The sequence below is a fragment of the Dermacentor andersoni genome, chromosome 6 (genome assembly GCF_023375885.2).
Source record: "Dermacentor andersoni chromosome 6, qqDerAnde1_hic_scaffold, whole genome shotgun sequence".
Lineage (NCBI taxonomy): Eukaryota > Metazoa > Arthropoda > Arachnida > Ixodida > Ixodidae > Dermacentor > Dermacentor andersoni.
In genome coordinates this window covers 149,727,003-149,744,439 of record NC_092819.1, presented here as the reverse complement: position 1 = coordinate 149,744,439, position 17,437 = coordinate 149,727,003, and the positions used below count along the sequence as shown (strand labels likewise).

The 17,437-nt window shown below is 45.1% G+C and overlaps 1 protein-coding gene across 2 annotated transcripts in view; it reads right to left on the bottom strand.

Annotated features, from left to right (window-relative positions):
* The window catches only part of SMC1 (structural maintenance of chromosomes 1), a 75,050-nt gene extending 58,153 nt beyond the window's left edge, over positions 1-16,897 (bottom strand). For both annotated transcript variants that reach the window (XM_050172260.2, XM_050172261.2), the window contains exons 1-3: positions 16,627-16,897; positions 11,073-11,149; positions 3,660-3,803 (exon numbers count right to left, since the gene is read on the bottom strand). In XM_050172260.2, the coding sequence (XP_050028217.1) occupies positions 3,660-3,803; positions 11,073-11,149; positions 16,627-16,735 (330 nt within the window). In that variant the 5' untranslated portion in view covers positions 16,736-16,897. The remainder of the gene's footprint in view (positions 1-3,659; positions 3,804-11,072; positions 11,150-16,626) is intronic.
* Positions 16,898-17,437: the final 540 nt, after the last annotated feature.

The following is a 17,437-nucleotide window of genomic DNA, read 5'->3' as shown; positions in this document are numbered from 1 at the left end:
GAGTGGATGCTTCACGCCGTGCTTCAGAAACTTGAGATTGCGCGACCACCAACCTTAGACGCGCTGGAACAAAATTCGCATGAAGGCACCAAGTATTTTGGCTGGCCCTTTGCACTTGGCGAAGATTACCGCCAAAATACGGCGCATGGCCCGCATATGGACTGCCAGGCACAGCCACAGCAAGGGTAGAGGAGAGGAGATGAACACTTGGGGGAGAGGGCAGATAGGTGCACGTTCCCTGCACCCCTCTACTGTGCGCTTGCCCGTTCCCCACCCCCATGCGCTGACGAAATCATCAGCTCTCGTGCTTCTCCGAGTGCCTGAAGCTACTGCACGCCCCGTCCATCGCAGCCTCCGATGGTTGTTATTTCCTGCATGCTGTTTCCTGCATGCTGTTTCCTGCAGCGCTGTTTCCTGCATGCTGCATCCCAGCATGCGTGCTTCCATTACATTTTTTTTCTGCTGTAACTTTTTCACGCGAAGCAACGCTTGCAAATAACTTCTTCCTTGACCGATATTTTTATAGTTTTTGCTAGATTTACCAGCCATACATGGTTTAAGTACATGCTTGAAATGACTAAAAATTTCGTTAAATCGAAATTGTGTCACGAAAGTGCTTCGTTAAATTCGAAAAAAAAAAATCATATACAGTTAACGACTGAATTTTCGGACGCCCAAATTTTCGGACATGCCTGATATTTCGGACGTCTTCGCGGCACCGCCACGAGCCCCATAGAATCAATGTATAAGGACATCTGAAGTTTCGGACGCTCGAACTCCCCACCGTCCAATATTCCGGACTATTTGACGGACGGAAGGTGTTTTGGCTCCTCCCGCGGCGCCCTTGAGAAGGAAATCCACTTGCAGCCGAAGCATATCACCGCTTTGAACCACAACTAGCCGAATCTAGTCGTCACACACCGATTTGGTCTGGCCACGCTGGCTATGTTCATCGCCGCACTTCCGCCTCCGGCGGAGTTTCCGGAGCGGCACCATTTTGTTTGTTTGCGCAGGCCACGTTTTGGCTAGCGTGATGTGTGGTTGTCTGTTGTGTCAAGTGTGCTCTGCGACACTAGGCCTAGGTGCTTCGACGCTCATCAGCGAACTCCACTGTTCGCAACTTGAGGATTTCGCTTGCCTTCGATGGCGCCCACTCCGTCTTCGTCGTCCTCGCCGATGGCATCGAAGCGCGGAAAGCAGTACCGTCGGACGATGTGATCAACGACCTCCGCTCTGCTGGGGTTTCCATACCCACGGAAATAACTTTTGAACAGTTTGTTAACGCTGACAACGAGCTCGACTTTCGCGCGGAACTGACTGACGAGGAAATAGTCCGTCGGGTTGTGGGGGATTCAGAAGACTCCGATGTTGAAAATGAGGAGCCAATGCCTGCGCCACGTACAGGCGCCGAGTTGACGCGAGCACTGTTGACTCTTTCATCGGGGTACAGTGCTGACATGACCCTTGCTCAGATCGAGGCGAATATGATCGCATGCAAGCGGAACGCCGTCAAAACAACAATCAACAAGTTCTTCAAGCCACTGCAGCAATAACACCGGCTGCCCGATGATGCACATGTACATAATAAACCGGCAGTCAGCTGCATACAGAGTTTTTGAACTTCATAGCCACTTCACTGATGCTGTGGCAGGGTTTCGGAAGCCTGTTACTTCGCCCTTTACCTGTAGATCTGAGAAAAAAATAAAAAGGGTGCGTTTTTTTGCATGCATTCATTTTTTTGGACTGCCTGAATTTTCGCACGTTTTTACGTTCCCTAGAGGGTCCGAAAAATCCGTCGTTGACTGTATACACCATTTTCAATGAAACTAAGATTGGGAAATGGAAATAGTTTGCTACATCGCAAATTTTGTTAAATCGAGGTTCGTTATATCGAGCTTTGACTGCATTTGGCCGAGTACTGTTTCAATTCAGAGGCGTCCTGGAGCAGTATTCTTGGTCAATCACTTTTGAGGATGTTGCTGAAGTGGATGTCAATTGGCGAAGTCATTGGCAATATGTCCCTGCCATTCCAGTGAGGCATCGCACCAGATGCTGTGTCACACAGGAGTGGAATATCCCCGGAAGTATCCCCTTCCCACATCAATCGCACTCATCACTGACTCTACCAACTTCGAGACCACTGTTCAGAATGCCTTTTGTTAATATCTTTTGTTAATACTTTTTGTTTGCATTTTTACTGCATTAATTCTTCTTTTGACTCCACTCCTTTCTGTAACGCCTTTAGGCCTTGAAAGTACGTGAAATAAATAAATAAATAAATAAATAAATGCGAATGATTGTGAATATGGTACCTTAAATGGACTGCCATCATCATCATCATCACCATCATCATGATCATCAGCCTGGTTACGCCCACTGCAGGGCAAAGGTCTCTCCCATACTTCTCCAACTACCCCGGTCACGTACTAATTGTGACTATGTTGTTCCTGCAAACTTCTTAATCTCATCCGCCCACCTAACTTTCTGCTGCCCCCTGCTATGCTTCCCTTCCCTTGGAATCCAGTCCGTAACCCTTAATGACCATCGGTTATCTTCCCTCCTCATTACATGTCCTGCCCATGCCCATTTCTTTTTCTTGATTTCAACTAAGATGTCATTAACTCGTGTTTGTTCCCTCACCCAATCTGCTCTTTTCTTATCCCTTAAGGTTACACCTATCATTCTTCTTTCCATAGCTCATTGCGTCGTCCTCAATTTAAGTAGAACCCTTTTCGTAAGCCTCCAGGTTTCTGCCTCGTATGTCAGTACTGGTAAGACACAGCTGTTATACACTTTTCTCTTGAGGGATAATGGCAAACTGCTGTTCATGATCTGAGAATGCCTGCCAAACGCACCCCAGCCCATTCTTATTCTTCTGATTATTTCTTCTGATTGATTTGATGATCTTAATGGACTGTGGAGTGCTACAAATGCACAACGCAAGGACACTGTTAGGGTTTAGCCAAAGCTACATTCCTTGAAGTGTTCGAGACATGTGAGAGCACTGAAGTAGAGCAGATACACCACTGAGGCAAAGCACAGCCTCCTGTAATTGTAAGTCGGGCATATAGAATGGGAAACGCTATGCATTTTTGTGTGTGTGTGTGTGCGTGTGCACGTGTGTGTTTTGTGCTGCACGCACCATGCGCTTGCAGGAATCGCATAGGACAACAGTTGCCGTGACTATTTTCAGACTATTCAAAATCCCAGAGAATTCCCGGTTTTCTCAATTTTCCCAGTTGGTAGAAACCCTGTCATTACTCAGCAAGAATAAGTGGCTAAATGTGCTAAAAAAATTTTTATTGCGAGAGTACAGCCCCGCATAAGGCTTGAAACATCATGAAACTGAAGGCTGCTCATGTCATCAAGAGCCATCTTTTGCACAAAATTTCAAACATGCTCACAAACATTAATTAATTGTGCACCAAAGAATGCTTTCATGATGTGCTGGTCTGGCGGGTCTAGGGATACCAAATGCAAACTTGTATTTAAAACAAAGTTGTTTTTGAAGGCTTAAAATTATTGTGTAGCTTCTAGATGTGAAATTCATTCAGTGTCAAAACAGATAGTAAATTCTAAGGTAATGTTTCATTAACGCCGCTGCCAAACCGCAGTGTGCCATTCTGAGGATGAAATGGCTGGTTGCAATAGACACACACCTCATTGTTAATGCGGAACTCAGACGACGAATGGGCCACCAGTCGGGTGAAGTGGGTCTCTGTGCCATCTTCGTTGCAGTACACGGCCGTCACGTGAGCCCTGTTTGACACCGGCTGTCCAATGGGTGCTCCATGTATAAGGTCCTGCACCAAACAATGCAATGCTCAGTGACACTTTCATTCACAACAAACATAACCGAGGCCCGAAGTGTAGGGACCTAAAAAGTTACTGCTCTCAGTATTTGCAACTTTCATCGACACTGCACCACAAGAGCGGCCTTCCCGCAGATATTGTAAATTCAAGGGCTTAGGTGAACTTTTTCCAGTCTTGTTTCGAATTATGTGAGACCAGAACATATTTCTTGCACGGTGTACTACATGTCTATCTGCCGCTACAGCCTCTGTAGCCATTTTTGTAGATACACAAGGGTACTATCCACACCGCTCTCTTCCTGTAACGTTAAGATACAGGAAGAGAGCGGTGTGGATGAGAGAGCAAACGGCGACAGCCGATGTTCTAGTCGACATTAAAAGAAAAAAGTGAAGCTGGGCAGGCCATGTAATCCGTAAGCTAGATAACTGGTGGACCCATTAGAATTACAGAATGGGTGCCAAGAGAAGGGAAGCGCAGCCGAGGACGGCTGAAAACTAGGTGGGGTGATGAACTTTAAAAATTTGCAGGTGCAAGTTGGAATCAGCTAGCGCCAGACAAGGGTAATTGGAGATTGCAGGGTGAGGCCTTCATCATGCAGTGGACATAAAGATAGGCTGATGATGATGAAGGGTACTATACCTATCCAGCAGTATATCCACAAATGAGCATCCACACAGAAAGCACAATCCACTCACTATGAGACAAAATCCATCACCTACATGGTATATGATAGATGGAACTTCAAAAGCACTTAATGCCGGTTCACTGTTGAAACAAGAAAGTGAATTGTCACTCTAAGGATGCAGATATTGAATGGACATGAAGTGAACTCAGGTTTGATAGATGAGTTTGCATAATCAGAGGCAGCAGTCAACATACAGTCATGTGCAGTATGACAGGATACAAAGAATTAAAATATAAAAAGGGACATGCTGCAATAAATTAACATTTTCAGCAAAAAGACATTGTTTCAAGTTTGTTGCAGTTTTCGACTTCAATATTGAAAAAGGTTCACTTAACGTTTCAGCCTGATCTTTGTGGTAATAAAAGCATAAATAAAATCAAGGTGCCCTGACCACCATTTTGAAAGTGTATCCGTGACTCAAGGCAAAAAAAGGGTTTGGTGTGGCGTGACTACGATTGTTGTAGTGGTAATTTTACTCTCTTTTCCACAAGCTTAAGCTGTGGCATCAAGGGTGCAATGGGGTCAAGCAAAGGCTAAGGAAATCAGGTAAATGGGAGTGGCAGTGGGCTGCTCACACCAGTGGTCGCATTCATAATGGTCTTTGCCTAGCACTGCCGCTGCGGTCTCCTCAACTGCCTAACTGCTTTGACTGCCAGTTTTCTTTTTCTTTGAAATATTTCATTAATGTCACAGAAAATAAATTGCTGAACTGTGATTCACAAATTAAGTCGCATGCTAGGGCATAGGGCAGTGCAAAGGCAGATGAAAATAAGTCAAAAGTAACAAATTTTGGTCGCTGACATCAAAGGAAGCGATACTCAAGGCACTATTGGCGCAGACGGTGTCACGTGGCTGTGGTTTTGCCACATGAGGCTTTGTGCTGTCACACAATTTCCTCGGACACGCAACTTCCCGCCTTCAAACCATTTTCAAACATTGGTTTTGGTGCGTGGTGTGCTCTCGGTTCTTTCACCAATTCTAGTGTGCATATTTGCATCTGTAAAATGGCCTCAAAGCTCAGAATGCGCAACACCTTCAGAAAGCAGCACCACTTCATGAAGCCAAGAAGCACAGTCTGTTGAGGGCAGCCAACCATAAGCAAAAGAGGCTCACACTCAGGGCTTTCCAAGTCGCTATGCCATGGTGTCTTCCCTTGACCCTGGAAGCACCTGTTCAGCAAGCTCTAGCGTTTCAAATGGTCACTGCCCTTGCAGTCATAGAATTTAATGCTAGCCCAAAAGAGACTGAGAGAGTGCTTAAGAAGTCGGGCATTGTTTGTGGCATGCACATAGCAAACCGTTTGGAAAAAAAAGCATTGAAGAGTATTTGACCAGAGCAACTGCAAAAGTGGCAGAGTGTAAAAGTAAACAAAAGAGGAGAAAGCACGAATAATCACAGAAGTGTGCCTAATAGGAGAAAGCCCTACTTATGTCCCAGAGGGCTTTTAAGAGTCACATGTGAAGCACAAATAAAATGGCGCAGCTTTTGATCTTTCAATTAAATTTCCTCATTTTGCATTTTTTAGCAACACATCCAAGTTAACAAAATCTATTGCTTCTACATTAAATTAGACGGACAGTTCTAAAGAGCTTTATGCAGAATAAAACTGTGAGGCCATATCTTTTAAATTTGACTTTTACTCATAATGAAAAATTTGCTATTACAGTGATGCTACAGGCCCAACCCATTGCAGAGCAGCTTTTGGAGCAGCCAAAAATGCATTTCGGAGCAGTGGTCTTTCGGAGAAAATTTATGAAAGCGATTGCAAACTGTACCGTATGGGGCTTTTACATTGGGCAATGCATGCGAAAGTAGTGGGTTGTCACTGGTTCATAAATTCAAGTACTAAAAATGAACCCCCCCCCTCCCCTTTTTTCTTTATCACAGTCCTTACTGTGGACTGCAATGGAGCGCTGGTGTCCTAAAAAGTGCTTAAAAAAAGAATAGAAACACTTGGACTTCTTACACGCAGAGTTCAGAAGCATTTTGAAAACCTTCAGCGTGATTTTGCTCCTACAGACGTATTCTTTAAGATGGAGCACTCTTTTGAGAAAAGGCACGGCAAGTGGTATGAAGTATTTACTTATTTTTCCCTATGCTGTGATTCACTGACAACCATTTACATCAAATACTGCGAGGGTCAACACTACCGAAGCAGTTCGCTTTCGTTCGTCATGCAGCTCGATGTGCATCGCACACCGTTGTGAAGTTCAGATACAGTGCAGTCCACTTATAACGATATCGAGAAAGACGAAAAATATGATGGTTATAACCGATGATCGCTATATCTGGACTGCAGTTATCAAAAAAAAAAAAAAAGTTAAACGCGTTTGCGCTCTTTACCTTTGCAGCTCTGAACTCGAATTCGCTACTTGCTCTAAAGAATAGATGATGTAGACAGTAGGCCGTGAAAAACAAACTTTATTTCTAGCGCCAATGACCGTGTCAAGGATTAGGCGCGCCGAAATAGTCCGAAATCTGCACTTGCTTTTGCGGCAGCTTCAGCTTCACAACCGCGGTGTGCATGGATTCCAGCTGCTGCGCGAACACTGGCGGCAATCCTTTAGCATGCATAAAATCAATTAAGGAGTCGATCGACGATAGTGCACTTTGCGTGGACATCGTGGTCGGGGTCAAGGAGCCACTGTCGATTTCGTTGTCACTGTCGCTGATGCCGTCGCCACCGTCGTCGCACAACTTTGCGTCTGTCGAGACAGCACATCTTCGGCGATCGCCTCGTCGGTGACCTCATCGCAGAACGAGGCAGCACTGTCTGCAGTCAAAAACCCCTCCTTCGACACACCACCTGTGTCACCAGTAGGAACGAGCTCCCAGAGCTCGGTTATGTCAGCGACTTCCACCGGGTTGGGGAAGTTCGTCCTTACGCACAAAGCCCGCCTTCTTGAAGCAATTGGTGATGAACCACTGGTAAAGCGCCTCTTCAACATCGGCGTTCAAAGGGTCTCTAACCCCTTTTCCGCTGATCGGAATGGCCGCTGATAGCTCCTGCCTTCACAATCGCGGTGCTCCCGGTTTTCAAGATGGTTGATATCGTTAACTGGACGAGCTCATACTTCTTCACGAGGGCGCTCACCTTGAAGCCGCATCGAGAGTCCTGCAAAATATCCATCTTCGTGTCAAGCGACACAGCTTTGCGCTTTGTCGGCGCCATCTTCGAACTGGGTTGAACCGTTGGTTGCACGCTGCTTCGGTGGCGTCAGCCTGCTATCGCAAGAGAGACGCGGGACGGGCGCCACCGCGCCGCTTTGCTTGTCGCTTCTTTTTTTTTCTTTCTCTCTCTTTCGGAGCGACTGTGGCCGACGCGCATGAAGCAGCTAGCGCCATCTTGTGGCGCGCTGCGCCAACGTTGGCTGCGCCTACTCGTGCGCGGGCGGGGCAAGACGCGCTGCGCAGTAATGGCGGCAGATACGAACTTACGGAGGTAGACATCGCCTCGCCTCGACATCGTTCGTTTCAGGGAACTAAGCAACGCAAACGTTACGATTATTTGGCACGGAAAACGCCGTCCAGACTGCAAAATTTTGATCGTTATATCCGATATGCGGTGAATAACCTATCGTTATAAATGGTTTTTTTCCCCATAGACCTAATGCATAAAATGACACTCTCATGTCGACCCATCGTTATAACCGATATATCGTTATATGTGGTATCGTTATAAGTGGACTGCACTGTATACGCACGTCATCTATGACTGTGCACATGTAATGCTGTCAGATTAGGCTGTGATCAACGAATTCAGTTTGGAGCTTTCTGCCTAGACACGAGCTTTTGCCATTTCGTCCAGTAAGCGCAATAACAATCTTTCCGAACGCATTCGCTATAGCTGCCAGCACGTCACCCATGAACCGAATCTTGGCTTCTGGCCACCAGTCAAGCCTTGATCTCACGCCCAATCAAAAAAGTGCTTTACTGGTCCAAACATATTGGAGGCCATCTTGCCGTGAAAACCTACATGCCACCACATCGGCTGGCAGCGTAATTTCATCATGGCTGGATATGATACAGCAAGGTTTAACCAGCAGCGCTTTGTCAGTATCCAACGATGAAAGTTGCTTGATGGTGCTGAGTCGACCAAAACTTGGTAGCGATTGTACGCCATTCTTACGCCGTGAAATTGCCACACCAAGAAATAAAAAAAATTAAATTATGGGGTTTAACGTGCCAAAACCACTTTCTGATTATGAGGCACGCCGTAGTGGCGGACTCCGGAAATTTCGACCACCTGGGGTTCTTTAACGTGCACCTAAATCTAAGTACACGGGTGTTTTCGCATTTCGCCCCCATCGAAATGCGGCCGCCGCGGCCGGGATTCGATCCCGCGACCTCGTGCTCAGCAGCCCAACACCATAGCCACTGAGCAACCACGGCGGGTGCCACACCAAGAAAAGCGGGGGATACGGAACAAATTGAATAGCGGAAAAGTTCACGGCCACCATGTCTGCGCCAATGTGCGCATTACATCAAAAAAATCGAGCGAGACACCATACAGCATTTGAAACTTCGATCACCATTTCACAATGGTCATACAGGAGCACGGAGTCTGGCTTGGCGTCAGCGCGATCTCTTGCTGCTGCCAGAAAATCGAGGTTGTCTCGTTGCGTAAGCAACTTACACGTGTCGGGGTGGAAGGTATTGAATATAGACAGAAACCCATGGAAGGAACATCAACATGACCCCTTGAATCGGCCCATTGTGGAGCTAATGCAGTGGCTGGTCCACGCAGTGCCTCTTTAGATGGAGCGGTAAAACGGCGCTTGAGGGCATAGTTTCGTTTTTTGAAAGCGCGAGCCACCCTTTCAGTGCAGAATGGGCAGAGATTTCTCACATTATGCTGAAATGTTGTATGATGTAGCAGAGTTCGGCTCTCAGTGCAGTTCAGCCCAATTGGCACAGCAGCAGCATCACTGTTATTGTAATTAGGTCGTATGCACAAATGTATCGATATCTTTTTTTACATGTAAAACACTCCGAGATATAAAGAACAGCTCCGCAATTGTAGACATTAATCCCTCCTAAGAGGACAAAATACATTTTGCAACAATATGTTTTGTTAGTACCCATATAAACACTGTAAGAGTCATACTATTTTTAAAATTAGGATGGAGCAATAATCTTTAGTCTGCAGCCTTGTATCATCGCCATAAACAGTGTCCAATTTTAATTGAAATCGTACAAGTGGGTCAAAAGTTATATATCTGACCTCTGTCCCTCTTTAACACGCACACAAATTATGCAATAACATTGTCCCCCTCGCAATTATTTTTTGAGCGGAGCTCTTAGGTGCCCATTCCTGTGTTGAGCGTTGGCGTGCTTCATCCTCCCTCGGCGTAACCAAGCGAATGAGCACAGCAAAGGATGAAAGAGCAAATGCAGAGCACCACGGGAAATGAAAAACGACAATAGCAATAGAGCGCGAGGAGGAGAGCAGAAGTGGAGGAGGCTACAGTGAAAGCATGAGGCGGAAAGTGGAGCCCTTTCACCCTTTTCCATACCCATGTATGGAAAAAGGGTGAAGAGAAAAGCGAGTGCCGCACAAGACTACGAGGTGCTGCCATACTATCAGAGCACAGCTCTTAAGCACCCATTCCTCTTAGGTGCCCTAAAAGGAAAACAAAGGAAGCCACCTTGAAGACCCACCAGATGGCGCTCACGTCCGCGCATCCATGGCGCCGGCCAGCCAGGGAGAACAAAGAACCAGAAAGCGCGCCTTCCCGCACAGCATTCGCCGCAAGCATTTCCCGGTAAAGATTACAGTTGCATAAGCTGCAGTTGCCGCTTCCCGACAACTGTGTGGCCTGTCTATATATAGTGCCGCATGTCGTGGCTCTGTCAGTCGGCGCGCTGATCAGTGTGATGGCTCAATATATAGCGAAATGAAAACACATTTAGAACTGCACTCAAATTTCACATTAGGAAGTATCGTAATCGTCGCTGAACTTTTTTGCCTTTTTATTTCATTTGGTATACTGCTTTGCATTATTTTGAGAATCTATGCTATTCTTTTTTCTTCCCCACTCATTTGCGTGCTACTTTTACAATGCCAACAGTATAGCAGGCACTGAGGCATCATCAAACGACTTTTTGCTTCAGTGTCCTCTACGAGTGGGGAACAAAGAAGTAAACTGAACAGGCAAGGAGACCACAGTGATGCATTGCTCGCAGCAATTATACTTCAAGTTAAAATTAAATTCTGGGGTCCTACGTGCCAAATCCATGATATGAGACACGGCGTAGCGGAGGGCCTCCAGATTAATTCTAACCACCTGGGGTACTTTAATGTGCACCTAAACCTGAGTATGCTAGTGTTCTTGCATTCCAACCTCATTAGAATTCGGCAGCTACAGCCAGGATCGCGCCCTCGACCTCAAGCTCAGCAGCACAACGGCATAGCCATTGAGCTACTATGGCGAATCAACTGTACTTCATCACAATAATTCATCCTGTTCACTTTTGCTAGTTGTTTTTTTAAAAACAAGGAAAGGAACATGCGACCTAATTATGTAAAAGTGCTAGCAGCACATCGCATGACAGGGGAAATGTTGGAACTTACACTGAGCTTTTTGACACGGAGGCAGTTCTTCTTTTCGCCCAGCACGAAGCTGATGGCATCCATGAAATTGGACTTGCCTGCAGGCACACAGTCAAATGTCAGATTGCAACAAACAGTGTTTTCCGACACACCAACATAAATTGAACCATGAAGAATGGACAAATTAAGTAGAGCACCTTTTACACCATAACTCTAGTGCAAAATTAACAGGAACACAAGGGCAATGACCAGCACAGGGCAACATCCCAACGTTTTTTGTCTATGCTGTGCTGAAGTTATCATGACACATAATTTGTACAAGGATGGCAAACCGGGAGAATTGGAGCATAGTAAACGACGACACAGGAAGAGAGAAATGACGCAGTGGTTGCTCTACTAATCATCATCAGCAGCAGCCTGTTTTATGTCCACTGTAGGACGAAGGCCCCTCCCTGCAATCTCCAATTACCCCTGTCCTGTGCCAACCGATTCCAACTAGTGCCCGCGAATTTCCTAATTTAATCGCTCCACCTAGTCTTCTGCCGTCCTCGACTGCATTTCCCTTCTCTTGGAACCCATGCTGTAACCCTAATGGTCTAACGGTTATCTAACCGGCGCATTACATGACCTGCCCAGCTCTGTTTTTTTTTTCTTAATGTCGATTAGAATATTGGCTATACCCGTTTGCTCTCTGATCCGAACCGCTCTCTTTCTGTCTCTTAACGTTATGCCTAGCACTCTTCGTTCCATCGCTCTTTGCTCGGTCCTTAACTTGTTCTCAAGCTTCCTTGTCAGTCTCCAAGTCTCTGCCCCATATGTTAGCACCGGTAAAATGCACTGATTGTACACCTTCCTTTTCGATGACAATGGTAAGCTTCCAATCAGGAGCTGAGAATGTCTGCCATATGTGATCCAACTCCTTTTTATTCTTCTTTGAATTTCCTTCTCATGATCAGGGTTCCCTGTGATTAATTGACCTAGGTAAACATACTCAGTCATAGACTCTAGAGGTTGACTGGCGATATTGAACTCTTGTTGCCTCGCCCGGCTATTTATCATTATCTTTGTCTTCTGCATATTAATCTTCAACCCCACTCTTTTTTGCTGAATAGAAAAATCTCATTGGAAACCCAAGGTTGCAGAGATATTCGCCGTCGGTCCATACTCCTAAGCCTTCCGAGTTTAATAGCTTGAATTCTTCTTCCAAGCACGCAGTGAATAGCGTTGGAGAGATTGTGTCTCCCCGTCCAACCCCTTTCGTTATAGGTATCTTACTGCTTTTCTTGTGTAGAATTAATGTTGAACATCTTGAAGGGGCAGCGCAAGAAGACGATGACAGAAGGTAGGAACACACAGGACAGCGCTGATGCGGCAGTGCTGTCCTGTGTGTTCCTGCCTTCTGTCGTCTTTTTGCGCTGCCCCTTCAAGATGTTCAACCAGTACCAACTCGCCCAAATGTCGATCCTTCTACAGAATTAATGTCGCTGTGGAACCTCTTTAGATATTTTCCAAGGTATTTAGGTATACGGTCTGTACTCCTTGATTACGCAATGCCTCTACGACTGCTGGTATCTCCACTGAATCAAATGCCTTTTCGTAATTTATGAAAACCATGTAGAGAGGCTTATTGTACTCTGCGGATTTCTCAATAACCTGATTAATGAAATGGATGTGATCCATTGCAGAGTATCCCTTCCTGAAGCCAGCCTGTTGCCTTGGTTGACTAAAGTCCAGTGTTGCCCTAATTCTATTGGAGATTATTTTGGTAACTATATTATATAATACTGGGAGTAAGCTAATGGGCCCATAATTTTTCAATTATTTAACATCTCCATTTTTATGGATTAGTATAATGTTTGCATTCTTCCAGTTTTCTGGGACCCTTGCAGTCTATAGACACTTCATATAAAGAGCTGCCAGTTTTCCAAGCATTATGTCTCCTCCATCTTTGATTAAATCTACTGTTATTCCATCTTCTCCTGCTGCTCTTCTTCGTTTCATGTCTTGCAAGGCCTTTCTGACTTCATCGCTAGTTATAGGAGGAGTTTCTGTATCCTATTCATTACCGTTTCTAACTGAGGTATCCGGACTCCTCTGGATATTGTACAGGTCAGTATAGAATTCTTCCGCTGCTTTTACTATATCTTTGAGATCGCTGATGATAGTACCCTGCTTATCTTTCAGTGCATACATCTTGGTTTGTCCTATGCCAACAGAAAGTATTTTGAATGTCATACTGGTGTCGTATATACCTTGCCTGTCATGTGGCGGAGTGTATACAGGACAGACAGGATGCTGTGTTTATGTTTGTTTAAATGATAATGAAAACATTGCGAAATATGTACAAACCTCCCATCTTGCCAGTGATTGTGGTGACTGCGGACGTGCATCAGCATTCTGTAGCGCCACCGTAATCACAAGGTGCAAAGACCAACGCATGCAAGAAATTATTATAGCGTTTTGAATTTTCAAACAGCAAAGTGTATGTGTTACACAGCCTTCTATCCCTCTGACAAAGGAAGAGATAGCATTTCTTGACTGCTCTTGTCTTTGTAATCATCATTTTAAATGCCCCACACTAGTGTGTCACTGGCATTTTATTTTTGTTCATAATGTATACGTCATGTTTTGCTTCCAATGAAGTTTCACTTGCTGGAGAGCCCTTGTCCCATCTTTCTCTGTGTCGTCGTTTACTGTGTGCTGTCATCACACACAATTTGCACCATTTCGCTCAATATGTGTAGCACTCTCCAGGCATAACTACTCAATAGTATTACTGTTTTATCACTACAGACTGAGAATGATGATATTCTACAAAAGAAAAAAATTTTTTAAAAGCTTTTTCAGCAACAGGTTTGTACTACTACACTACACTACTACTACTACTACTACTACTACTACTACTACTACTACTACTACTACTACTACTACTACTACTACTACTACTACAGACTCCTGTTAGAACAACTATTAAGGGACTGTGAAAAACCTGTTATCTTATCAGAATGCTCAACTTAACAGAAATGAACTAAGAAACTCAGAATGTTTATTCCTGGTGCACCTAATATCTACAACGCAAATCTGTAAATGGAACAGCATTAAAACCAGAAGGCAGGTGTAAAAACACTACATTTATTGGATTTGTGTGATGCAAAGCATTGCTTTAAGCACTCTTCAGCTTCCGAGTCATTCTTGCTTGCCCTGTAAACCAGTGTGATGTCACAAAAACGGGCATTGCAGTTCAATACATATCTGGGGTTTTACATACCAAAACCTCAACCTGATTATGAGACCATGCTGTGGTTAATTACGTCACTAAAGGAAATATTAGGTTGAGCTAGGTCAATATATTGTTTATCTTGAAGTCTATAGTTGTTTTCTGTGTGCCAGTATACCATTCTGTTGCATAGAAAATTGCAGCCGAAAGTTCAGCTGCTGCTCCTGAATCTCAACCCATGCTAAAACAGACAAGCTAACGTAATCGCCAAGTGATCTCCCTCCCAGCCGCTCTCTATGAATCATCCAGCACTGACGTAATATCCGATGTACCATAGTCCATAATAGGTGGTACCACTCAGATATAACATTTTTCTGATTTTCTCGCTTACAAAGGCTCTGTTCTTGTTACAAATGACGAATTTATTACTACAGAAGCCTAACCTTTCAATCTAGGTCGACATTTCTCTTCAGTGTCCTTTTAACGTGAACCTAAACCTACATGAGCATGTTAGCGTTCTGTACCCATTGAGATGCAGCCACTGTGGCTGGGAATCTACCCAGGACATCATGCTTATCAGTGCAATGCTATGTGACTAAGATACTGCGGCAGTTAGCTTGCATTTCACTTTGCTTGCTAAGAAATTCTTCAGTATCCTTACGATGAAACAAAATTTTTTATTTATCAGATGATTTAGGACATTATCAGCTCCATCATGTGTGAACACTGTTGGGCGGCTCCCTCACCAAAACTACCAGCCTGCAGAGAAACCTGGAGGACACCATCAATCTTGCTTTGCAGTACAGCTGTCCTTGTCATTGTCGACACTGGCATAGCTGCTCATGCCCACAGAAACACTATTTGCCTCTCATGTAGCTAGCATAGTTATCTTCTCCAAGTCTGCTCATCCGGGCATCTAGCTGAGGTGTAGCAGGCATCAGTGGCAGCCTTCGGAAGTTTTGTTTAACCAAATTAATCGTTCATGTTAAGTGAATTTCTTTCGAACCCGGCTGATGGGAAACCAAATCAGATGTGAACACACTGTTCCTGATATCCAAAAATTTTGCTTTACCGGGTTCATTTTAACGGAAGTCTACTGTATAAAGATACAAATGACTTCACAGGTTGTCATGTTCCTTCCCTGCCCATTCACTCATCAGACAGGCGGATGTTGTCAAGCCACCGCTTGCTCTGGCACAAAAGTTTGTTTCATATGAAGTTTACTTTAGGTAACAAATGCTGAATCTAAATGATTGAACGATAGTTTTAAAGTAGCAAAGCAGCAGGGTCTGCTATGCATAAATATTTATCCAAACAGCCGTCACATGTTTCAAAGACACAGCAGGTGTGCATAGATTACTATTACTAATTAATGTGGACAAAACAAAATTGATAAGAAACATAATTCTGAACACAAGAAACACAAAACAGCCTATTATAAACAGGCTGTTTTATATGGTGCTTCCGCAGAACTGATTTGCCACAACCATGGCAACGGTTGGCTAAAACTAGGCAGAGGCATTTCGCTTGCTACGTGGCATGCATTACTTGCAAAGCAGGATTATACAAAGGTCTCACACATGAACTAGTGGTTCGTTTTCCTCCCAGGATATTGCCAAAGTGACGACACAAGTACGGCTATCGTTTGGGTGCCGTGAACATGGCACTTAACATTTCTCGAAATGTCATTAGCAAATAACAACGGACAGCACACTTTTGAAATAAATCAGGCCGTTGGCATACGACTGTTCTATATTGATATCAAGCTGTCACCAGTGGTAGCCAAAGTCACGCTTTATTACTTTACTATAAAGCCAGCTCTGATCGCTGTTGGTCGACATGAAAGTAATGAAAGCGCGTTTTCCTTTTTTTTTTTTTCGAACCTATGCTGCACACAAGGCACTTCTGATCGCGACCCAGCACGATCGGGATCGATCGCGATCGGAAGTGCCCCGTGTGACGGGGTATTATACCCAGTCATACGTTAATGAGCGCTAGGAACGACAAATGAATTGGGAAAGACCATTGAATTTGTCCCCCTAAATGCAGCGGACACCTGCATGTTTCGTGCAACTTACGAATCTACGCGGATCGAATCACGCGCTCACTTTCGGTCACGATTCAAAACCTTGTGGCTCAGCATGGACTGTAACAAAATCCAACAAACTCCAGCGAGCTTGCTGGCAGCAACAACAATCACTGAAAGCTTTACACGGCGGGCAACTACCGCGCAATACCCGGCCAACCCCGCCGATTGAAACTGTGTGGACTTCCGAATAGGCAGAGGCGAAACCAGCGAAAGCGCGGGCGCGCTGCGTGCGATCGCCGGCGCGCGCTTGCGTCGTCGCTAGGCCTTACCTGATCCATTGGGTCCGATGACGGCTGTGAACGGCTTCAGGGGTCCAATGATCTGCAGTCCCCGGTACGACTTGAAGTTCTCTACCTCAATGTACTTGAGGTACCCCATCGCTGCTCGGAGTTGGATGGCTACCGACTCAACTCATGGGGGACACCGTTGTACGTCTCCACATTCAAACCGCCACAACCGCGACAGCACGCACGCAAGCCGTACCAGCCGCAAGCGCCGCCGCAGCCGTCGCTTCCTCCGCTGCTCCAGCTGCGCCAACAAGACCGGCACGTAGAATCACAGCATACGAGCAGAGAGCGGTTTGATCAAGCAGTGAATGATCACTTGAAATATGCGGATTGTACATTGTAGTGGAAGGGCAGACAAATAATTAATTATTACAACGACAGTTTCCACTTATGTTTATTTTATAATTCACAGCAGTAGAAGCGGAAATATCAAAAATTTTTTTTTGCTCTACATTATGCGCTGTACTTGCCGTCTTACCTATCGCGCACTTGACCGTATCCTGATTTAAGCACAGTATTGTTATAAGATCACGTGGCTTTGTTTCAAATGCGTGCGTGATTTGAATCGGTTACGTTGGCTAGAAGGTAAATCGATCGAATAGGGTATCGCGATTACCCTAACCTATAGGGCGCGGCATTTTACAAACGCTGGCTAGGCAATGTGGAAAGCTTGACCAGTGCCTGAACACGTCGGTACAATTTGAATTCTGTGCGCTGCACAAACCTTTGCGGCAGTCGTTCCGCCATGTATTTTATCAACTTCAATGGCGAAAGTGGCATCCATGGGTACAGT